The sequence below is a fragment of the Macrobrachium nipponense genome, chromosome 32 (genome assembly GCF_015104395.2).
Source record: "Macrobrachium nipponense isolate FS-2020 chromosome 32, ASM1510439v2, whole genome shotgun sequence".
Classification (NCBI taxonomy): domain Eukaryota; kingdom Metazoa; phylum Arthropoda; class Malacostraca; order Decapoda; family Palaemonidae; genus Macrobrachium; species Macrobrachium nipponense.
In genome coordinates this window covers 9,347,433-9,373,052 of record NC_061094.1, presented here as the reverse complement: position 1 = coordinate 9,373,052, position 25,620 = coordinate 9,347,433, and the positions used below count along the sequence as shown (strand labels likewise).

The 25,620-nt window shown below is 42.8% G+C and overlaps 1 protein-coding gene across 1 annotated transcript in view; it reads left to right on the top strand.

Annotated features, from left to right (window-relative positions):
* Positions 1 to 25,620, top strand: part of LOC135207193 (uncharacterized) — a 104,764-nt gene that overhangs the window by 62,964 nt on the left and 16,180 nt on the right. Inside the window, exons 6-9 of the mRNA XM_064238763.1 lie at positions 1,197 to 1,439; positions 1,665 to 1,820; positions 4,672 to 4,860; positions 18,106 to 18,215. Coding sequence (XP_064094833.1) covers positions 1,197 to 1,439; positions 1,665 to 1,820; positions 4,672 to 4,860; positions 18,106 to 18,215 — 698 coding nt within the window. The remainder of the gene's footprint in view (positions 1 to 1,196; positions 1,440 to 1,664; positions 1,821 to 4,671; positions 4,861 to 18,105; positions 18,216 to 25,620) is intronic.

Genomic DNA, 25,620 nt, shown 5'->3' with positions numbered 1-25,620 from the left:
AGAACCTGACCTCTCAGGTCAGTGTGACCACATTTTAGTTAGTGTGGGCAAGCACAACAAGGTGTCAAAGAATGCCTTTTCTTTCTAGCTTTGTGAAACAATCTGGCAGATTGACAGGTTTTCCTGCAATGAGGATGATCATCCAGTCCAGGGTTCATCAAGTTAGGTATTAGTTTTCCATTGCCTTAAAAAAAAATTTTGTTTCCTGGGTAATGAGGGTAGGTTCCAAGTGTCAGCATACCACTTTTAGCTCATTTTAGATTAGGGACCTTGCCCATAAGTCATTGGACACCATCTCTTTAGGACCTGTGGTGGTTGCTCAATTGGCTGTGTATTCATCCAACCTCCTCTTTGACAAGAAATCATCTTGTCTCAGGCACTTGCTGACATAAAGCTGGTAGGAAGTTGAATGGAAGTCTGGCTTCTTTCTCTCTCTATTTTCTTCCTCACTGAAGCAGCAGCAAGACTTAGTACTAAGTGCTGGAACAGGCCACAATAATTTTTTTCACTTCCTTTAGGACAAAGCATCATCAAAACCCATAGTTTTGTAATTGACATAGACGTTAGCTGCCTTCTGACTTATGCTCCCCATCCACTTGGGAAGAAGTTTTCCTTGAAATTTTCTTGCACCTTGCTCTGCCAAAGGGCCGTGACAGCACTGCTTCTTTATGCCAGTCTTTGTAGGTTACAGGAGTCATTAGCCCCTTACCCATTCTCACGGCTGGGAACATGGCATTTCTTGGTGGTGATTCAGATTGCCAGCTAGTTGTGAGACTACCCTCTCACCTCAAGAGAAAACTTCCAATGTAAAAGGCAATGGTTTATATTTCTGTAGGAGCAAACATAAAATGTTTAAAGTAGTTTGTATTTTTTGTAGGTACTAACACAAACCAGAACATTTTAGCACAATCCCACCTCAGCTACCCAACATAGTCTAAACTGATGCTGAAGGAAGAAGTGTTGGCTTACAGTAGGTGAGTGGCTGATTCCCCCAACTCACCTGCATGTCACCAATTACCTTGCTACAAAGCTTCAACAACTGGTTCCAGCTCAAACTAAGGAATACTCCTATATAAAATGCTCTGGTTTGTATACCTAGAAAAAATATGAATTGTTTTTAACTATGATTTTTTATTGAGTCAGCTGTGCATAACTCATAAATATATATTAAAATTCCCTTCTCACCTTTTTTTCAGGTGCTGGTTATTGGTGCACGTGGGAGGATTCGTAATTTAAATGTAATTTTACGGGAAATATATGACCGAGGTTGTATTTACACTGGGAAAATAGCCCATTCCTTTTTATGGACATTGTTGGATATGTATGCACGAGAGAACGTCGTTCGTTTAAAGAAAGAAGATACTTTGATCAGTGAGATATTATTAAAGGAGTGTCTCAAAGTGTTTTCAAAAAATATAGATACATTTACTATTGGTCAGGTATAGTGTTGTATTTGGTTATTCTGTAAATGTCTACACATTTTGTGTTCATCTATTACTTGTGAATATTTCATTCTTTTCGTGGTATTGTGCTATTACTTAGACTTTTAACGAGAAAAACCCTGTTCGCTTAGTATTTGGCAATGCCCCAAAATATATTGCATTTTTTGTACAAGCAACTTACGGGACAGGGCACAGAATTTATGTAATCTTTTGAATTTTCAGATTGAAACAACTCTTGGGAAGATTAGTCAAGCATGTGACAGATCTGGCTCAGCATGTTATAGTGAGCAGTTTTTTGATGCCACAGTAGTACACTGTATCCAGAAAGATGTTGGCTTTGTAAGAGCTTCCCACATTTTAAGAAAGTTGCTTAGAGTGGTAAGTGCAAAGTGCATGTAAAATTAATGCGGACCAAATAGAGCATAAGTTTTTAGAATTGTGGTTGTGCTACAACTCGATTCTTGTTTGTCATTGCCTCTACCCAAACTCCCTCCTGCTGTTCCAGCATTCTTCATTCTTGTATGGCCCTAATTAATTTTACTTGCGAGTAGAAGTTCTTGAATATCATATACATAAATAATCTTCATGAAAGTGTGCCAGCAGTCATTCCAAGCCTTCTAATTGTTGTAGTTGCTGCTAGTTCACTTTTACAACCACGGATTAATATGATTAACTTTTTTCCTCGGTAGAGAAAGGAAAATTAACTTCCTAATTGACAAAACCTCTAACCTTAAATGTCTCTCGTATTGTGTTCTCAGTAACCATAAAGTATAATTTTGTAAAGTAAAAACCACACTTTAACTTTCAGTTTTAGTTATTTTTAATAATAGTGATTTTGTTGCTCCAGAGTTACTACTTTGCCCTTACTTTCTTTCCAAGTACTTAATGATTATGATCTGCAGATGATTAGTCAGTTTGGAAACTTAAGCAGGCCTTCTGTTCAGAGCATACTCTGTTTTGATGACATGGAATATGTTGCAAATAAAGTGGATGGTGATCTATCATCTTTTTCTCAGGCTTTTGCCCTATTCATACATGGTTATCTTGAAATAATTGCCTGTATAGCATGTATTCCTACCAATTGAAGAATTATCAGGACCATAGTGGGAACCCTTGATTTTTAGTTAGGACGTACGCCCACTTTCATTGTAAACGTTTTTGCACTATAGAATGATTGTATTACAAATTTTAGAATGAAAAGTTTTGTCAGTATTCTCTTGATTATTCACAATAATATATATTCAAGACCCTTGCTGATACAGTAAAAAAAAACACTCTACAAATGTAAAATGTGAGTTCTTACTCTTTTCCCTATTTTGTCAATATACTGTGTTGTATATGTGCTTAAAAACCACATACATGTGCACTGAACAGTACTGTATACAAAATAAGAACCAATTACTCTCCCTCTCTTGCCTAAGCCTCTGGCTTAGACTAGGAAAACTTGTAAGAAGGTTTACAAGTTCCTCCCCCTCTTCCTCCTCCTCCACTGTCTCCTGTTCCTTCAGGTCATGAAGTCGCAAATTGTTCAGAGGAGGGTTTGTGGGGCTTAGTGAGTCTTTAAGAGGCAGCAGAGAGACATCACAAAGTGTTTCTTGTGTTTTTAAAGAATGACACAAATACTAATAATAATATGAGCCAAATACTTGCTTTTGGGATGTTTCAACACCGTAAATGCCTAGAACATGTTGCATTAATAATTTTTACCTTGCCAAGGGGATCAACAGGTATTCTGACAGTCCTGCAGATGAAAAAAACTGGCTGTTCCTTCATTTTTGCTCAAGTATTAGCCTTGTAAGTAAAACTCTCACCCAATTTAATTTTAAGGTGAATGATAATAAGAAAAAATGATGAGAATGGTACAATCTGATGTTGCTGGTTGGAAAGTAAGCTTGAGAATGATAGGTGATAATATATGAGTGAAGGGCTTTCCTTGACATTGAATCTTCTACCGAAAGAGAACATGACATGTCTTTTAAAAATAAGCCACTCTCTCAGCTAATTTTATGCATTTGTTAATATGCATGAATAAAATAAGACTTTTGCTCTTGGGAGAAGGTTTTAGGAGGGTGGAAGTAGGAAAGCCTGAGGAATTTTTACTCAAGTCTTAATGGGACTGTGGGTGTTGTGCTTACATGAAAGTCCAAAGTAAAAACTGTTAAATATAGTTTTGGAAAGGAATATGAGGAATCAAATGGATTGGAGGGTAAAAATGCAATGATTCAAAGGAAGTGAGGTGGTAAGGTTGGTATAGGTAATGATAAACAAGCACGTATCTACTATACTTAGTGAGTGAGAGAAGGAAAATATTGAATTGTCATATCTTGTACTGTGCATCCTTTGGGAGGATGTAGTGACATATCTATTGCTGAACTGAAAGAAAGTCATACACTGAAGGGTTTATGAGCTTCTGCAGTATTTATTATAATTAATGAATAGTTTAAGTAGACCACTGAGTCACATTTCTAGGCCAGCAAGATTTTCTCTCAAGGATGAGAGTTGGAATGAATAAAGTTGAATATCAAGATGGAAAAAGACCAAAGAAAATGGGTGAATGTAAAAGACAGAAAGCACTGAAGCAGTGTTCCACTATAAAGAAAATTTACTAGCCCTTATTACACTATTTAAGACACTGCAGTAGTAACCCAATACATGATGTCTTGGAAGCATAGAAGTACATACCATAATGTAGAGATGAATCATCCACACTGTGTAAGAAAAGTTAGCAAATTGCTTTCAAGACTTGTATGTATTATCCACTATCTGTAAGGAAGGGCACCATATTGCTTTCAAGATTGTATGTGTATTAAGCTCTTAAAAGTATCATCTTGACAAGGGTATGAATTTTTCATGGAAAAATCATTCCATGAAAGATTAAATTTTTTACTGGATAATATTAACTATTCAAATTTTACAGTAATTTTGTTTTAATTATCAATAGTTTATAACTACTAAAGATAGTACCTCTAAAAAACTAATTAACTAAAAAGTAGTACATATTTTGTTAAACTCATTGCTAATTTTCAGAAGTCAGTTATTTTCCAGGCCTGTTTGCAATTTTTTTTTAGTTTTAAAGTCTCTAGGTTGTTTTTAGTGTGAATTTCATGTACTTTTAGTTGTTATGATGAAATTATAATGTTGCTTTTAAATTACAAAGCAGCTTTATAAAAGAAGCTAATAAAATAATTTGCATGATAAATTCTCATTTTTAATTTATTTTCATCCACAGAATTTCCTCTCAGAAGATTTAACAAACTACATAGTGGAATTACTTCTACAGGAGCGTGAAAAAGTATTAAGTGCTCCTGTTATTGTTCCGCCCTTAATTACTGCAATAGCTGCGTGTCCATCATCCAATGCCAGTCATATAGAAGTGGTGGAACTCCTTTTAAATCACAGGTCTTTGACATTAGATTTGGTATGTTACTATCATTATTTTGTATGATGTTCACTTAGATACTGTATTGTCATTGATGTTAAGTAGTACTCATTATATATTCATACTACTAAATTTAAATGACTGAATGACAAGGTGCTAAAATTGACTGATCCTTAGTTACAAAAATTTGTTTTTACATGATTTTTACTTCTCAATTTTGACAATTTTCTCCAATGCCAGGCAAGTAAGGAAGCACACTTTATATTGATGTTATATTTTTGTTGTGGGGTACCATTACAGCGGTGAGTGTGGAATTTTAAAACTTTAGTTGCTGTAGTAGAATTATTTGATCATGGTTTTCTCAGTTTTAGCCACTGTCTTCTATGTCTACTTTAGTAGCAGGAAAATTTATTGCCCATCTTTTTTGGTTTTTGTATAGACCATGAGAAATATACTTTTTTCCAAAAAAAACAAAGGAAAATTATTTTTATAATATTATTATTGTGTCATTTCATTTGTCAAGGAGGAACGTCAGATCAGGCATTTTCTCTGGCATTTAAAGTGTTAGTTCTCTCTTGTGGCATAAGAATTGTACTGGAAAATAGAAGAGAAACCAGAATTCAAGTGGAAATTGCAAACATTGAAAAATTTCATGGATACTCTCAAGCTCTCAGAGTATTGTGAACAAGGTCCAAATCAGGGGGTTTGAGAAATGTACAAAAGTACAATAGCAGATAGGCAGTAACAGCTGTAACACTTAGGTCATATGTAGGTTGTTGAAGGAAATACAAAGATCTTTCATGCTAAAAGGCTGATTTATTTTTGAGATAGGGTATGAATATGGCAATATTTAGAAATTTTAAACATTATGTGGTAAAAAGTAGCTAAGTTCTTGGCCATACCTGCTGAACGTTGATGTTGTATTAATCTCTGGTGAGTGATTTACCTGTAAAACCAATGTAGGATTGGTCACAGTCAGGGCAAGGGATTTGATATACTACTTCTTTCCCAAAGACACAGGAGTGCAAAAAATCCCTTGCCTCAACTGTGACCAATCCTACATCAATTATTAATCTCCCCCAGAAATTAATACAGCATAAATATTCAGTAAGTTATGACCAACAGAGCTCGGCTATTTTTAACCACATAAATAACCATATTCACAAAATGAACTGGAATCTGTCATGTAGAATTTATTGCAGCAATTGTCAGTTCAAAAGGTAGATGATAGAATCAGCATTGATGAAACAAAATAAATATGATGAAATTCTCAAAAGGAGCTTTGCACTCTGATATTATATGTAAAATCTTTCTCCAACCAGCAATGAAGAATATTAAGGAGAAGCTGACCTTTGGAATTCTTGGTATAAGTACCACATTTATGTATCTCTTATTTCATTCATTACCTGCCTGTTGAGGGAGACAGTTGTCTCCAAAATGTATACCATTAAATTTCTATCTTTTGGCATTTTTATGGGCTCCTTTTTTTAGATGGAATTCTATTTTAACAGAAAATATTTTAGTCAAACTGTAGATAAATTTGGCAAGAAACAGCTTACTCAGTCACTTTATTATGCCTAAGAAGATCCACTTTCCTTAATTTAGTACATATAAATTCTTTATTTTAGAAGTCTCTGTATTATTACAACAGTCTAACTATGATGGCAAGAAATGTTCATTCTTTCTGCTAAAGAATTTTATTTTGGTAAAAGCTACCAGTTGTAAATTTTACATATTTTGAAAAGCTGGCACTTTCTGCACAGAATGTGGTCTGGTTGGGACCTAGCCTTCTAATTCTTTAACATTGGGTGCAGATCATTTATTGTAGATAAAAGTGAATGATAAGTTGTTCATACACAGAACAAACCTTTGGTCTTAATGTAGGGGAATTTCTCTAGTGCCTGCTGGAGTCTGGTTAACACAAGGATTTTGGTGGCAACAGGAGACAGCCAGTGAGGGTGAAGGAGGCAGGCACAGCCCGACCTTGCCTACCCCCAACAATGGCTGTGATGTATCAGATTCTTTCTAACCACCTTTATAGCAAGTTGGCATCTACTGCCTTTCTAGCTAAGAAGCTAGTTGTTTCAACACTTCTGCCATTTTACACCCAGGCATTCTGGTTTTTTCATTCTTTTTGTGTTTTTCTGTGATATTGTGTGTATTTTGCATTCCTAGGAATGCAAACCCATGAATCATCTAAGCAATCCAGACTACAGAGAAGATGCTCAGAGGTTGCTAACAACCCTTGTTCTCATTACTTGGCCACCTTGGATATAAACCCCATACAACTTGTAGCAGCTGCAGATCTAACACTTATAATGTAAGTGAGCCCTGTTCCAAGTATCGTAATGGGTCTGCTGAGCGCAATGAAAGAATTTCAGTAAGAGGATATATAAGAGGAAATCAATGATGCCATGTTAGGTTGGTTTCTCACCTCCAATGGTTATTAAGTTAAGTATATCTTAGTTTTACCAGACCACTGAGCTGATTAACAGCTCTCCCAGGGCTGGCCCGAAGGATTAGATATTCTTACATGGCTAGGAACCAATTGGCCACCTAGCAACAGGACCTACAACTTATTGTGGGATCCAAACCACATTATATCGAGAAATGAATTTATATCACCAGAAATAAATTCCTCTGATTCCGCGTTGTCTGAGCCAAAAATCAAATTTCGGACCACCGGATTGGTAGCTGAGTGCAAAAACCACACGTCCAATGAGGAACTACCTCCAGTGGTGTCAGACGCATTAATTCCTTCTTGTTCTACCTCTTCCTTAACAAAATCTCCTCTTGTTGCATCTTCTCTGGAAGATTTTACTTCCTCTCATTCTTCTGGTGCTTTGTCTTTGGATGTTTCAAGAGGGGTTTTGGTTGATCTTGTAATTAATGTTGCTGCCCCTGCTCTTTCAATGCAACCCCTGCATGGTCGTGTAACCAATCACGACACTCATCTCCTCATCGTAGTTCTCACTCCCGTTCTCACGGAGGGGATCAGGGTCAGGACAAGATTCCTCGTATAGATCTTCAGACCCCCAAGAAAGTCTTATGCCCTGATTGAGCCTATGCTCCATTGATGAAAAGGGATGTTTTGAGTTAATAAAAGCGAATGATAAGACTACTCAACCCAATAATTATAATACTGGTTAAAGTCCAGTAGTGGATGTCTCAAAGCTGAATAGCAGTCATCCAAGACTGTTTTTAAGATCGATTGGATGATTTCAGTAGACTTCAAGGATTCCTTCTTTCACATTCCTATCAAAGTGGAACACAATAGGTATCACGGTTTGTATTTGACAGAATAGTACATCAATTTTAAGTTCTGTTCTCTGGATTGAGCATTGACCTTCAAGAATTCATACATTTTATGCCCCATTTAGAGATGGCTGCACCTAGAATGTCGAATTATTTTGTATTTGAACAATGACTTATGTTAAAATTCTTTGGAAGGGATTTAGAGAGCAAGAAAATTAGTCCCAAAATTGACAGAAAGGTTAGGCATAGTAGTCAACCTTCCAGAGTCCAAACTGGTTCAGACTTGGTCGACCTAATATCAGCAGATATATCAATAGACTTGCTCTTTTTCTTGGTTCTCCCACACAGAAACTTGTCGACAATCTTCTGTCAGCTGTGACAGAATTTTGATCCTCTGGCACTCATCCTACCTACAAATGGATGAGTGTTAGGATACATGGCCTTAGTAAGAAAATAGACCTTCTTAGGTTCATCTCAAGAACAAATGATTAATCAAGACTCCCCCAAATTCAATTGTAGCAGAGGTGAATCATGAGGGAGAAGTATGTACACTCTTCTTTGGTGGAACAACAGAAATCTCAGGCATACCTATAGGGAACCAACCACAAACACCTGTCATTACAGTCAGATGCTTCCATTAAAGGTTGGAAGCTGTGTTTGGAGGCCAGGAATTTATGGGACAGTGGTTAGAACTGTTGGCAGTCTGGAAAATTATAATGGATTCAGAGAAGATGGTGTCCAATAACTCAATTACCTTGTTTTAAAGAAACTGAAAGGTATGAAGCAGCCAATCCTTTCAGTTTAGTCCAACACCTTCTGTGAATAGAACCGAAAAAAGGAATCATTTATTTCCAGAAAGACAAAACGTACTAGCAGATTTGCTGAGTCACAAAACCATATTCTTTTTGTGGCATCTACCTTGAATGCAGACGTGGATGAGCAACTAAGGAGATTTTAGGAAAGCCCAGTGGTGGCTCTCTTTGCCACTTCCTAAAGATACTGTCTTTCAATCTGTTGTCCCTACGGCACTGAACACTCAGGCAAGGGTGAGTAATAGCCTCAATGCTAAGCAATTGGAAGGACATGCTAGTGGATGTCTTTCACAGGTCCTTGGACATTTTTTTCCTAGGGTCTGGTGGTGGCTGCCCAACAAGTGTAGCTCATTCAGTGGCCCTGGCCGGACAGTTTGTATCTTACCTAAGATTATAGGCAGGTTGAAGAATAGATATGTCATACGCTGGAACTGGTCTAGACGATACAGGTGAGTGCCGTGGCCATACTGCGTTGCTTTTTTGGTTTGTATTCCATGCAATAGACAAATCTGCCTCTCGGTAGCATTTACTCCTCTCTCTAGCAATGGGAGGGAGGAGTGGTGACAAACCCCTTGCGGCCTACATGGTTTGTTGCTTGAACAGGTGGAGTTCTCCTGGTCTTCCATGAATGCAATGAATCTGTACATGTATCATTGTTTAATCCCAGAGGGCTGAGTGTTTAGATATTTGCATATCTATTCTCTCCCAGGTTCCAACCCCCTTCTTTAGAACTCAAACTTTTAGGAAGGATGGTCAGGTGGGCTGAACCCCCAGTCAGTTCAGGGTACTTGTACCTCCCTCCAAGTATAACTCTATCCTATTGGTATGACCGAAGGTTTGTTCTGCGTATGAACAAATGATGAATTTTTAACCAATTTGTATTTTTCATAGCTAACAAACCTGAGGGCTTAACATTGATTACCCACCTCTAGCCACCCCTCTCATATCCTGGGATGGAAGAAAGACTAGTGTGTCACAGGTTTCCAAGTGCGGTCGGTAACCAGCCTCAAACTCGTACACACGAGTCACCAGATGCTACAGATTCCTTGCATTACAATCTTTGATTGTTTTTAATTGGTTTCTAGTGGGCACTAGGAGATTATCCTAATGTTAAGACCTCAGGTTTGTTAGCCATGAGAAATACAAATTGATTAAAAATTTGTCATTTTACTCCCCAACCCTCTGGATGCCCTCCTGGATTGCCCCACTTCAGGCTGAACCTCCCTGAAGGGAACTTTTAGAACAAGGCCACCACCTGGATTTAGAATTGCTACATCTCTGGTAGATTCTCACTCAAGCCCTAAATGTTGATTTTTTATAACCAAAGAACATGATTTTTGTACATACCAATGAATCTTGGAGGATACTCCCATCTGTGTACTTATTTGATCTTCAGTAGGGTACAACAGCATGGGTATGTAGTATAAACACAAGGCAGAAGTAGTTGCTTAGCTAGATGGAGCAGGTGTGTTTTTGTAGGATAATGGTGTGACTGAGATTAGGTTGCACTGAATAATGCATTTTATATAAAAAAAAAAAATCATTTTTTTTTAAATTATATTTTTAATGACTATGGGAGTCTCAGCCATTCTAAGATGACTGGCTCCACTTGACACTACAGTACATACTGCACTTGGTGATTGAGTGTCCCAGCCTTGACACTTGAGAAGACTGCATCTCCAAGTGCCCAGTTACTGGAATCAAGAGGGCGAATACATTGTCTCCAGGGCTATTATATAGGATGTAGTGTACAACTTTAAGTGGCATGGTTATCAATTTTCATACATAAATTTGTCAATGTTGTGAAAATTTTTGTAAACGACGTTTGGATTGAATTAGTATTTCTTGGAAATTTACAAGATTTTGCCTGCTTTTCGAATCATAATGCATATACAGAAAATACCAAATTTGTAAACTAATTTGTATTTTTCATAACTAACAAACCTGAGGTCTTACATTAGATTACTAGCGCCAAGCTGGAAACCGGTAGAATTAAAATTACACTTGTGAGATCCAGGGGACTAATGGCATCTATACCAGGTCACGGGGCATGATACCCAGAATGCCCACGGCTACCTGTGACCCATCAGTTATATTTCTAACCAGTTTAGACTGCTAGAGGGTGGTTCGAGGTGGGCCTTTAACTGTTAAGACCTCAGGTTTGTTAGTTATGAAAAATACAAATTAGTTACAAATTGGTATTTGTTCATACACGAAAACAAACCTTCGGTCTTAACATTAGGATAGACTTACTATTGGAGGGAGGTAAGTCTCTACAACTGACTGGGAGTTTGCCACCTTATCCATTTCCGAATATATAGGGAAATTCTAAGAGAATGGACAATGAACCTAGGACCAAAGATATAAGCGGATCTATTGGTTTCCTCTCCCATCTGGGTGTAGATACCATTCTACTGTTTACTCTTGTCCCTTGCGACTGGATCCACCTTCACCCCTCTTTTCCTTATTATCCAGAGGGGTGTGTGCTACTGAAAAGTATATCATCAGCTAAGATAGCTTCACAGTATGGCTGACCATCTCACCTGCATCTAGTCCGTTCCAGCACATGACGGTACTCTCCTTCATATTGCCCGTAGTTAAAGGAGTAGGAAGAAAGTAGTAAAGAAAAAAGACCAGTCATCCCATTCATTCTACTTTCATACCTTCATCTTAGACTAGACGCAAACTGACCCGCCAGGGGGCACTGGATGAACTATATCACTTGTTGGGCCGCCACCACTGGACCCAAGGAAAAGGTGTCCAAGGATCTATGGGCAACATCTTTCAAATAAAATGAGGTGAAAGTTGTTTGGCGCTTCCACACGCAGCTTTCAGAATTTTATCCACAGACATGTTCTTCTTAAATGCCAGGGAAAGCACTCACACCCCTGATGTCATGAGCTCTAGCTCCCACCTGGCTATCTGACCCTCTGTCTTCTGCAGTATAAGCATCTCTGATCGTCTCCCTTAGCCAAAAAATGATATTGTATTCTTGGACACTTCCTTCTTGTTCCGTCCCTGTACTTACGAACAATCCTCTGGCACCCCAGCCTGAGGTGCCTTGTTCTCTTTAAGTACTCCCTTAGTGCCCTGACGGGGCACAGGAGCATCTCAGCTTTGTCGTTGTCTACAAAGTCTGCCAAGGAAGGTATGGTAAAGGAGTCGAATCTGCCGTCTACTATTGTTGGATTTTGGGTCTTTGCCACGAATTCTGGGACAAACTCACACACCATTGATCTCCAACCTCTCGAGTGCTTTATGAGATATGAGGAGGCCATGTAGCTCCCCCACCCTTTTGGTTGAAGCCAGGGCCAATAAGAAGACTGTCTTCAGGGTCAGGCTCCTATCCGTGTGGACTGCCTTAGTGGTTCGTAGGGGGGTTTTGTCAGACTACTCAGTACCTTGGTCAGATCCCAATCTGGGGCTTTTAGCTCCTTTGGTGGGCATGACTGTTCAAAGCTCCTCATCAGCATGGCCAACTCCCATGAAGACGATATGTCCACTCCTTTCATTCGTAAGACTGAGGCTAGAGCAGCCCTGTACCCCTTCACTGCAGATACAGACATATGTTTTTCTGTTCTGAGATATATCAGAAAGTCTGCTAACTGCTGAATAGTGGTACCGAGTGGAGACACGTTCCCTCTACGACACCAATCACAGTATGTTGACCACTTTCCTTGGTATATACTGTCGCAGATGATTTTTCTGATATTACCTGCCATCTGAGTTGCTGCTTTCTGCGAAAAACCCCGCTCTCGGCGGAGATACTTGACAGTCTCCACCCGTTGAAGCGATAGGGACTTCACCGACTGGTGGTACCTCTCCACGTGAGGCTGACACAGAAGGTTGCTCCATGGAGGTAACTCTCTTGGCACATCTACTAGGAGTTCCAGTAGGTCTGGAAACCACTCTGCTTTCGGCCATAACGGGGCTACCAGGGTCATCTTGAGGTTCTGAGACCGCATTACCCTGTTCAGAAACCTGACGGATTAGACAAAATGGAGGAAATGCGTACACGTCCAGATTGTCCCAGGGGTGTTGTAGCGCATCTTCTGCTACTGCCTCTGCGTCCGGGACTACTGAACAATACGCTTTCAAACTTTTTGTTGTACCTGGTTGCGAATAGGTCTATCGATCGGTCCTTCCCACAACATGAGCATCCTGTCCACTACCTGTTGGTGTAGGGACCACTCCGTTCCCAGAATCTGATCCCTGCGGCTCAACTTGTCGCCGCTATGTTTCTTTTTCCCGGAATATACCTGGCCTTGATGTCTACCAGGTTCTCTATAGCCCACTGGTGAGTTGAACTGTCATCACATGTAACTGCCGAGAAACTAGGCCTCCTTGCTTGTTTATATAAGCTACTACTGTGGTGTTGTCTGACATCAATACCACTGAGTGTCCCTTTACTCTCTCCCTGAATTCTTGTAGAGCCAGGAAAGCTGCTTTTAACTCCAGCACGTTTATATGGAGTTCTCTGTCCTTGCAACTCCATTTTGCTGACACCATCAACTCCTCCATATGGGCTCCCCGCCTTCTAGTGACGCATCCGAGAACAGCAAGAGGTCTGGGGAGGATTGTTGAAGGGGACACCCACTGTCAGATTGTCGTCCGTCCACCCACCACAGCAAGTTCTTTCCTCACTTCTGCCGACAAGGGAATTTGCTCGTACGGGTGATCTACTGTTGGTGACCAAAACTCCTTCATCCTCCATTGTAGGGGACCGAAGGTGTAGCCTTTCCTTGTGGTACTAGCTTCTCCAGGGAGGTTAGGATTCCCAGCACCACCTGCCACTGTCTGCTGGTTGTGTCTGCTTTCCCAGAAAGGCATTCACCACTTGTTTGCATTTCTCTACTCTTTGGTCTGTTCGGGAATACTTTGGCTTGTGTTGTGTCTATCACCATTCCCAGATATTCCAAACGTTGACTTGGATCCAGCTGCGACTTCTGCTGATTCACCACAATACCTAGGCTGTGACAAAGCTGCAGGAGGGCCGCCCTGTCCCCTGAGTAATTTCTCCCTGGCTTTGCTATCACCAGCCAATCGTCCAGATATCTTATTAGCCTGATCCCCTGAGCATGCGCCCACGCCGACACGAGGGTGAACACTCTTGTAAAAACTTGAGGAGACATTGTCAATCCGAAGCACAGGACCTTGAATTCGAAAGCTTTCCCTGCAAGACTGAAGCGGAGAAATTTCCTTGAAGACTGATGGACTGGTATCTGAAAGTATGCGTCCTTTAGATCACTGTCAGCATAAAGTCTCCGATTCTGACTGCTTGTAGAACCGTTTTCGGAGTTTCCATCTTGAAACTGGTTTTCCTTATAAAACAGATTCAGCGTTGACAGGTCTATTACTGTCCTCCACTCCCGTTGGGCTTTGGGTACCAGGAAAATCCTGCTGTAGAAGCCTTTTGTCGGACTGCATACTTGTTGCACAGCTCCTTTTTCCATCATCTTCTTCACTTCGTCCTGCAGAATAGTGGCCTTCTGAGACTTGTGGGCATAAGTGACGTGGGGTAATGGTTGGTCTGTCAGGGGCGGGGTTACCTCGAACGGAATCAAATACCCGATCCTGAGAACATCCACCACCCACTGCTCTGCCCCTAGTTCCTGCCACACCTTCCAGTGATTTGCCAGGCAACCCCCCACTGGTGCCTGGCCGTAGTGATGGGAGGCGCCCATCCTATCTTCTTGAGCCTCTCCCTCTTCCCCTATTGCCCCTTCCCTCTGTTGTTTCTATGTGAAAGGGTTCCGATGAGTTATCCTCTTTGGGGAAGAGGGTCTTGTGACTCTATTAGGGGATGCTATGTCTCACTGTCTTCTTTCGAGACATCTGCTGTTGTCTTCCCTCCAAGGAGTAGTTTGACTGTTTAGACGTTTTCCCTAACTGCCTGTTGCACCAACCTATCGTTAGTGTCCATCCTTCTTCTATCTATCGCCTCTCCAGTATGACCTCTGGCAACAGTAGTTGCGATTCCAAGATATCCCCATTCCTCATTGCTAACAGGGAATCCAAATCCACATTGCGGCTTATGTCTAGCCAATGCTGCATCTCTCCTCATTAGCAGGATATTTGCCCAAACATTGGCACTTACGTTTGTCAGGTACGCAATCGCCTTGGACCCTGACTGTAGTAATCTAATGAACAATGGTTCATCCACTACTTTCCTTGTTGCTTCCGAGGATGCAATTTTCGCCACTGCTGTTGACCAAAGGTCTAACCAGGACGCAGCCTGAAAGACAGAAGAAGCTGTTGCTTCTAACGTAGCAGCCTCTTGGTGCGTCATCGAAGGGCACTCCATTTTAACCTGATCCAAGGTTAATCCAGGCCTTAACCTTACAACATTAGGGTTCATTTGTCTAGACAGCAAAGGGACCTTCGGTGTCGTATAAATTTCCTTTGCTTTATCATTGGAGGGGGAATAAATTTAAATGATCTATTAGATCTTAAGGAATTATCCCTCCCTGCAATCTTTGCGTTTACGTGTTGCAAGACCGATTCCGCATGACTCGAACAAGGCAATTCATACGACACCTTGGTATCCCTCTTTAGTCCAAACGCCATGTCAATTCCAGGAGGAAGCATACTGGCCGGTGTTTCTGTCTTCTCCGAAAGGCTATTGAATTGACGAATCAAATCAATAACCTCTGCATACGAGGCCAGAAACTCTTGGTTTTCTCCTTCCTCCAGCTCTAGTGTACCACTCTCCGTCACGAGGGATGTTGTCTCGCCTCTATCTTCTGACAGACGGCCCGGAATTCCACGGCCGCCTGCCCCTACGGCCGCGGGTCTCTTTGATCTTTTGCTGGCCGCTGTTGGCTCGATCCCAGATAGTCAGCAGGGGAACGAAGAACGTCTCACTCTTTCTCTGCTCACGGATCTAGAGTGAGAATCTCGTCTAGATCTCCAAGATGAAGGCTACCCTTAAGACAGAGGTAAGTTCGTCTCTATTAGCATTGGCATCGTTTTCGGAGCGTCGGCGAGCCGGCCTCGGCCTTCTATCCAGACGGACACTGCCTTCCACGAACGTATCCGCCGAGGTTGCCAACTCTCTATTTTTCGTACTTTTAATAGGAGCCTTATCGTCCTTCGTACGTATTTTGAACGGCCTTACGGGCGAAACTGGGACCTGCATTCCATCCTCTGCTGCACCTTTCGCCGCCAACGTCGATTTTACCAGAGGTATCGCAGTTTTTGCGATCCGAACTGGCAACTCCGCCTCGGCCGCTAGCTCGCCGGCCGTCACCTCTCTCGCTTGTTCGGACTCTTGCGAACGGCTTCGTCTGCCAACCTTGTGCTTAATAGCCACTGATTTTCCGACCTTCTTGCTGACTTGGAAATGACGTCTTGGTCCGAAGAAGAGAAAGAATTGATTCTTCTCCTCTTGGCCCGAGGATCCGCCAGGAACTCCCGAATCCTCCTCCAACGCTTGACTGGCGCTCACCGTGACGTTATCGGACTTAGCGATGACGGCCGAACTAGAGGAAGAAAGACGAAGAAGGCGAATCACACTTTTTTCTTTTTTTGTCTCTCTATTCATTCTCTCCTCTATATCCTGTAATTTCTGCATTACAGTTTGCATTGACGGGTCAGAAGGCGTATTAGCGTCTGGGTGCAGCGAAAAACAGGCCGAGAATCGGTCTGTGACGTCATCACGCCTGCCATCTCAGAGTGTGACGTATGTTGTGACGTTCATCCCTCTCGTAGGGAGAGACTGAGAGGTTTCTGCTGGCAACCGCACGTTTGCTGCCAAACTACCTCCCACGTTCTGCATCGCTGTAAATACTGAGTGGGATGGTGAAGCCGCGGCATTAATTCCCATAAAGTTGCAAGCCCGGGGGATGAGGAACATTCAGCGCTGCCGGACCCTGCTGGAACCGTGACGTCATATAATGCGCAAGCAGACCATCCAAGGTTGGTGCGCTGACCACGTACCATCTAACCTATGCGCTTGAGTAGCAGGAGCCTGGAACAAAGATGGCGGATCTCCCCCTCTACTTGCTGGGAACAAAGGAGAGTGCAAATTATTCATAAAATTACCCAAGGCCCCTCCTGACGTTTCCGATACAGAACCGCTAGGAGAAAACCGAAGGGGTATGAGACAATTCAAAAGCAGGTGGAGAAAACATATGGAGCGCCTGGTTTTATTACCGATACAAAAGAAGCCAAGGTAAGGTTTGGTCATCCAAAGATGGCGTCACCCCCTTCCTTTTGTATGGCTTTTCCCATAGAACTTCTTCCACTGTTCCACCGGACCAACCGCGACAAACAGAACACGGATTAGTAACCGTACATACGTTTTCCCTGCACCTACTACACGTTGGATGAGGATCCGTCGACACCGAAGTTAGGAACCTAGAACATGGGAAAGCCACTGACTCCTGGGCATTTCCTTTGTCTCCTCTTCGAAGCGGTAGACGATCCCGATGTTGAGGGTTGAGGCAAAATTCTCCATCATACCACGTATACACTCTTACCACACACTGATCACACTTGGAGAAAGAAAAGGAATGAAAAATAAAAATGAAATGGATAAAGAACGGGCCAAAACTGAAAAACCGGCTTTTAAATGAGATAGACAGTAAACGTCTTATCTTAAAAGGCGGTAGGAAAATAACTGATGGGTCACAGGTAGCCGTGGGCATTCTGGGTATACATGCCCCGTGACCTGGTATAGATGCCATTAGTCCTGGATCTCACAAGTGTAATTTTAATTCTACCGGTTTCCAGCTTGGCGCTAGTAAATCCTAATGTTAAGACCGAAGGTTTGTTTCGTGTATGAACAAACATATTTTCATAACCAATGATCATAGTTATTCCACACAAGATTTCATGTCATTTTTATATAAATACCACCTTTTTTTTGGGCCAAAACTTGCTGGCCTGACTTTTAATAACTTTTTATTGTCAATTATGTTATTAGTAAATATCCTCAAAATTTCCATGGTCTTTATCTTCAGTTTAACATCTAAACTAAACTGTTGTTTACTGTTGACATTAATGGTATCCTTCCTTAAGTTTTACTTTATCTTGAGCTAAATGTTGAATGCAGATACTCTTGGTTTAATTTTATCCTTGTTTGTTATGTTTTCCTGTTTTGTAGTAGTATACTTATGCATTATGTATGTATTCTTAATTTTTGTACAGTATAAAATTATTTTAGTTGGAACCTACTGATCTGAAGTTGTAATACATAGTTATTGTTTCATTTCAGGAATACTGCTTAAGATCACCAATCTTAAGTTTAGTTCTAGACTTACTAAGCCTTGGCTACTATCATCACCCATTGATAGAAATAGTTACTTCCGCAGAATTTCTCAGCCAGTAAGTATAATATGATTTTTTAAAGTACAGTAATCTAAGCTGTGGAAAATTTCACATCTTCACAAGGATTTTGGTTTAGTGTGTGTGATGAGTTTAAGGGAAATACATTTTGAAGCTAATGTGCCCGTCTTTGTCTTGATGATTATTGCTTACAGTGATCTGTGATGCAAAAGGGCTTCTGTGAAATTCCACCATTATTGTCTTATACTTTATTTTCCACAAATCTTCATTCATCCTTAGCCACAATTCTCATACTTCTAATCCAAGCAGGTCTGGATCTTTCAACTCTCTGTTGCCCTTAGGAGCCCAGCTGACATTATCACATTCCCATTTTTCTATGGTTTGCACAAAGGGCATTCATATGGAACTTCCTTAGGTGTGCATGCTACAAGGATTCATATCCATATACCAGGACAGACTTTTGTATGTGGATTCATTCTACTTTATTTCCTAATCTCTTTCAGTCTGCCCATTGTTTGATTGACCCTTCTTTAGTCTTTACTAAATATCAACACAAGAGAACTTTTGCTCCTAACTATTTGAGATTCAGCCTCATTAATCCTTTGTCAATCTAATGTTTTGTTCATGAAACTTACCTGTCAGATATATATATAGCTGTATTCTCCGACGTCCGACAGAATTTCAAAACTCCCGGCACACGCAGTGGGCGGCCAGTGGTTAGTACCCCATTCCCGCCGCTGGGAGGCGGATATCAGGAATCATTCCCATTTTCTATTCAGATTTTTCTCTGTCGCCGGTCGGTAAACAACTGTTTACAGACCTCCGCCTAGGATTTTGAAACTTCTTGTGCTAACTTGAGTATTCTGATTGACTTTTGGTTTTGATTTGGCTTGTTGGCTTGGCATACGTGATAGTGGATTTGATTTGGATTTGGCTTTGACTTTTCTTTGATTACGATGTCTGGATCTAGCTCTGCTAGCTTCAGGGTGTGTAAGGTGCATGAATGTAAGGTGAGGTTGCCGAAAGCTTCGGTAGACCCTCATTCAGTGTGCTCGAAATGTCGTGGTCATGTATGTATGTTGAATGATAGATGCATCGAGTGTGAGCAATTGACTGAAATTGAATGGAAGGCATATGATTCTTACGTGAAAAAGCTTGAGCGTGATAGAATCAGGTCTTCCTCTAAGAGTGCTTCTGTGAGTAGAAGTCAAGGTAGAATTGTATCTCCATTAAATCCCTCCTGTAGATGTAATTCAACCGGATCCTGTTGTATTGCCTCCGAACAATCAGGAAGTGTCTGCAGAAGGAAGCGTATTATTTACGATCATGGAGTCGATTCGCGCCTTGGAATCTAAAGTGATTGCTCTACAGTCAAATGTGAATTGTGATAAAAGTGTTAGTGCATCTAGTGTAGTGGTAGGGGTGTCAGATCGGTCCCATAATGCCTCTAGGCCTAGGCCCCTGCCGGACTCCCAGGCCTAGGGAGAGGGCAAGCCGAAAGCCGAAGGAGGGTTACGGGATCTAATGACCGGTCTGACGTCCCTTCGGCAGAAACTGAGGACGAATCTCAAGCTGCCGGTGTTCGTGCACGGGCACGAATACTTAAAGAGTGCTTCTCTTCTTCCGAGACTTCCTCTCCTCGCCGAGGTTGGGACGCTCGGAAGACCTCTCAGGGGGAGAGCGGCAGGGGCGCAAGTTGTCGCACAAGCGGCCGTCGCACTTGTCGCCCTCTTAAGAGAGGTTTCAGAGAAGAGGACGCTTCACGTCCTTCTGATCAATACGTAGATTCGTCACCTGAAGATTTTGAAGCTTTTTCCGCCACAGAAAAGGAACAAGACTTCATCAGGGGAGGACTCTTTCGAGCGTCCAAGTCGCTCTAAAGCTTGTTCCTGAGTTGAAGGAAAGGGCATCCCTCACCCATCTTCCTCGCACAGGATGAGTCCTTCTCCTGATCGAGAACTTTCCCCTTCAAGGAAAATGCTTTGGGAAATGCAGAGACAGTTAGCCTCCTTTTTTGAGAGAAAGGAGGCAGAAACTAGTCATAGAAGGAAGGATAGGTGGCTGCCTGTTAAGAGAACTAGGCAGTCCCCGGCTCCTACTCCGCGTTTTTCGGCCTTTGAGTCTCCTCCTAGTAGCCGACGCATTAGAGAACGTGATTACGTTCCTCATGAAAGGGCGTCTAGGAGAGACGAATTTGACAGAGACGTGAGTTGTCGCACAAGCGGCCAGCGTCTTTGTCAAAAGGCCGAGAACGCTCAAGGATCAATATCGGAACGTCAAGCGTTGCATGTTAATGATCACGCTCGGCGTCTTAAGCAACGAAGCGCTTACCAGGACGCTCGAGAAGACGCTTTTCAAGACGCGCGGATCGCTCGCCAAGACGCTCCAACTGACGCTGTTTAGGACGCACGGCGTCCTACACATCATGACGCTCAGCAAGACGCTCAAGCTGACGCTGTTCAGGACGCACGGCGTCCTACACATCATGACGCTCAGCAAGACGCTCGAGCTGACGCTCTTCAGGACGCACGGCGTCCTTCACATCAGGACGCTCTGCAGGACGCTTCTCAGAACGCACGGCGCCTTGCATATCGGGACGCTTTCCAGGACGATCAACAGTTGAGTCAGAAACGTCAGGATGTTTCTCAGGTTAAAGTGTCGAAGTCATCGCGATCTTTGAAAGGCGCTGATGACCGAGAGAAGGATTCGTCTAGTGATCGCTGCCCTACTGATGATGACGAACCAAATGCGTCAGCGTCGTCAGACTATAAGACGTTGACGGATTTACTTAAGAAATTATTCCCAGATAATTTTCAAGCGCCAATTCCTTGCTCTCCACCTTCACAATTTGCCTCATCGAAGGCCAGGAAGGCTCCTGGCTTCGTTAAGATGGCCACTTCGCTCTCTGCGAAGAGAGCGTTTAAGAGAGTCCAGGATTGGATGGATTCAAGGAAGGTTAAAGGGAAGACTTCGTTTGCACTTCCTCCATCTAGACTGAAAGGGAGAGCTGGGATCTGGTACGAAACAGGAGAAGAAGCAGGATTGAAAGCACCGTCTTCTTCTCAAGGAGATTTCGCCAATTTGGTGGACGCTCCAAGGAGGTCTTATTTGTCATCGGCTAAGGTTTCCTGGACAATGACGGAGACGGATCATCACCTCAAGGGGTTATATAAGACGCTAGAGGTGTTTAACTTTTTAGATTGGTGCCTCGGGGCTCTGGATGTACAATCGAGGAGTCAAGACTCGATTTCGCTGGAAGAGCTTTCGAGTGTATTAGCTTGTATGGATAGAGCAGTAAGGGATGGCTCTGATGAGTTAGCATCTCATTTTGCTACAGGTCTGCTAAAAAAGAGAGCTCTCTATTGTAGCTTTACGGCGAAAGCAGTTTCTCCCGCTCAGAAAGCGGAGTTATTATTCGCCCCCTTCTCTACGCAACTGTTTCCGCAGTCCATGATTAAGGATCTGTCGGTAAACTTGCAAGAAAAAGCAACAAGGGACCTCTTGACTCAATCTTCAAGACGACCTACTCCTCAGGCTTCTACTTCAACAGCTCCAGCACCCAAGAAGAAATTTAAGCCCTTTCGTGGAGCACCTTCCTCTAGAGGTTCCTCGAGAGGAAGGGGGTCCTTCAGAGGTAAGATCTCTTCTACCAAGAAGGGAAAAAATTGACGTTTCTGCCTTCAGGCACCTGTAGGTGCGAGACTCACCTTATTTGCTCAGGCATGGAGGACGATAGGGGCGGACACCTGGACCCTAGATGTGATCGAGAGAGGATACAAGATCCCTTTCCTCTCTGCGTCTCCTTTGAGCACGAAGCCGTAGAGGAAGTTCTGATGCTGGATTCCCCAGGCTTCTACAACAGGCTATTCCTGGTTCCGAAGCAGTCTGGGGGATGGAGACCTGTCCTAGACGTCAGCAGACTGAACATTTTTGTAAAGAAAGAAAAATTCAGGATGGAAACTTCTCAGTCTGTGCTAGGGGCCTTGAGACCAGGGGATTGGATGGTGTCATTGGACCTTCAAGACGCTTATTTCCACGTCCCGATCCATCCCCAATCAAGGAAGTTCCTGAGGTTCGTCTTAAAAGGGCAGGTCTTCCAGTTCAGGGCTCTGTGCTTCGGTCTGAGTACGCGCCGATGGTTTTTACTTTCCTCAATGGGGAATGTGGCGAAATGCTTCACCTATCGCAAAATAAGAGTCTCGCTCTACCTGGACGACTGGCTAATCAAGTCGCCTTCGAAGTCAAGGGTGCCTGGAGGACCTTCAGACGACATTACAGCTGACGAAGGCCCTGGGCCTTATAGTAAATTACGAGAAGTCCCATCTGATCCCCACGCAGTCCATCGTGTATCTGGGGATTCAGATGGATTCAGCGGCTTTTCAAGCTTTTCCATCAAAGGAACGTCAGCAGAGATGCTTAGAGAAAGTGTTAGCCTTCTTATGGGAAAGAAACATGCTCGGCGAAGGAATGGATGAGTCTGCTGGGAACCATTTCTTCGCTGGAGAAGTTTGTTTCCCTGGGGAGGTTGCACCTCAGGCCACTCCAGTTTTTTATGGCAGAAAACTGGAAAGACAAGAATCTAGACTCAACTTTGATTATCTCAAAAACGGTCAAGGATCATCTGAAGTGGTGGCAAGATCCGACCCAAAACTCTCGGAAGGGATGTCCCTCAAGCTTTTGAGAGCCCCGACCTAGTGTTGTTCTCAGACGCCTCCATGGTGGGCTGGGGAGCAACACTAGGAAAGGAGGAAGTGTCAGGCCTCTGGAGAGGGGAACAGAGGTCCTGGCACATAAACTTAAAAGAATTGGAGGCTATTCGGTTGGCTCTTCAGTTCTTCGAAGAACGATTGGTGGGCCGAGTTGTCCAGATCAACTCGGACAACACCTACGGCTCTCGCTTACATAAAAAAGCAGGGGGGGACACACTCTCGATCACTGTTCGTGATAGCGAGAGACATCCTTCTATGGGCGAAAGCTCGAAACATAGTGATCCTGACAAGGTTCATTTCAGGAATTCAAAATGTGCGAGCGGATCTTTTAAGCCGTCGACTTCAGATGCTTCCCACAGAATGGACCCTACATCTAGAAGTTTGTCAAGAGCTATGGAAGTTGTGGGGACGGCCGCTAGTCGACCTCTTCGCAACCTCGAAACGAAGAGGCTTCCGATTTATTGCTCTCCAGTTCTCGACCGGAAGCAATAGCGGTAGATGCCATCCTATGGGGACTGGACGGGGATGGATGTGTACGCCTTTCCCCCCGTTCAAACTCTTAGGAGAGGTAACAAGGAAGTTTTGCGGCGTCGCCAGGAGCGAGAATGACTCTGATCGCCCCCTTTTGCCCTCAAGCGATTGGTTCACGGAGGTCATGTCTCTTCTGGTAGACTTCCCGAGAACCCTGCCAGAGAGAGTCGATCTTCTCAAACAGCCCCACTTCGAGAGGTACCACGGAAACCTCTCCGCTCTGAGTCTGACTGCGTTCAGACTATCAAGAAGTTTGGTCAGAGCGAGAGGTTTTCAAGATCAGTGGCAGAGGCTATTGCCAATGCGAGAAGAGCTTCCTCTCGAGCAGTTTATCAGTCGAAGTGGACTGTCTTCAGGAGATGGTGTAGGAAGAAAGGTATTTCCTCCTCCACGACCTCTGTGAACCAAATCGCTGAGTTTCTCCTGCATTTGAGAAATGTGGACAAACTAGCAGTGCCCACAATAAAAGGATACAAGAGTATGCTGTCAGCTCTCTTCCGCCACAGAGGATTAGATCTGACAAATGATAAAGATCTTCACGATCTTTTGAGATCGTTTGAGACAACCAAAGTACTACAACCAAAGGTTCCATCATGGAACCTTGATGTAGTTCTAAGATTCTTGATGTCAGCTCCCTTTGAACCTATGCATGCTGCCTCATTGAGAGACACGACTAGAAAGGCGATTTTTCTAACTGCTCTTGCCACGGCAAAGAGAGTTAGTGAAATTCAGGCAATTAGTAAAGATGTGGGTTTCAGAGGACACAGTGCAGTGTGTCCTTGGATCCTAATTTCTTAGCGAAGAATGAGAACCCATCTAACCCTGGCCAAAAAACCTTTGAAATCAAGGGGTTAACAGAGTCATCGGACAAGAGCCAGAGAGAGTCCTGTGCCCTGTCAGGGCTCTCAAATTTTACATGCAAAAGACCAAAGATTGTCGGGGTCCTTCTGAGAACTTATGGTGTTCTGTTAAGAGACCCGACTTTCCTATGTCGAAGAATGCACTGGCATTCTTTTTACGAAGCACCATCAGGGAGGCCCATGCGTCCTGCTCGGATGGTGATATGAAGCTTTTGAAAATAAAAGCCCATGAAGTAAGAGCTGTTGCGACTTCAATGGCATTTCGAAAGAATATGGCGCTTAATGATATCATTAGCGCTACTTTTTTGGCGAAGCAACTCTGTGTTTGCTTCACATTACCTGCGGGATGTGAAGACGGCATATGAGAACTGCGAGTCGCTTGGACCATACATATCCGCAGAAAATGGTGTTGGGGGCAGGGAGCAGCACAAATACTACCCTATAGAAAAGGGGTAGGTGTGCTTTTTAATTTTGGTGTTGGTTTATGGTTGAAGGGTTGGTTGCTTGAGGCGCCTTCCCTTTCTTTAGCCTAGAAGTTATGGGACTAACTTCGATAGGTTAGGTCAGGTGGTGGTTTTTAGCTTCGTTGCCCTCACAGTATGGTCAATATGGTCTAGTCACATTGTGGTCACGCCCCCGTTGACAGATCATCTAGAGCGCACCAACTACACAGGTCACTACCTTGTTGGCAACTCTAGTAAAGCAAAAGCAGACTTCGGTGACAGTAATCAAGAAGTCAGCTATGCTAACAGGTAAGGAATCAAGATGTCAATCATCTGCACTTGAGGTGTTTCCTAAATCCTTTCTATTCTGTCCCTTCCCACCTCCAATGGTGGATTCAGCTATATATATCTCTGACAGGTAAGTTTTCATGAACAAAATGTTATTGTTATGATACAATAAAGTTTGTTCATACTTACCTGGCAGATATATATAATTAAAGTACCCACCCACCTCCCTCAGGGGACGGGTATGAAAAATCTGAATAGAAAATGGGAATGATTCCTGATATCCGCCTCCCAGCGGCGGGAATGGGTACTAACCACCTGGCCGCCCACTGCGTGTGCCGGGAGTTTTGAAATTCTGTCGGACGTCGGAGAATACAGCTATATATATATCTGCCAGGTAAGTATGAACAAACTTTATTGTATCATAACAATAACATTTTTCATCCCATTGTGCGTACTTGGTCCTTTTTACAATGCAAAATTACCTGTTATATCCCCTAGTAGGTCAGAGAATAAAAAAATGTTGGCAGTCCCAATGGGAGGATATTTTAAATAACCAGAAAATGCGCAATATCACGTCATCAGTGTCCCCTTGGTCATATACGTAGATGCCAAG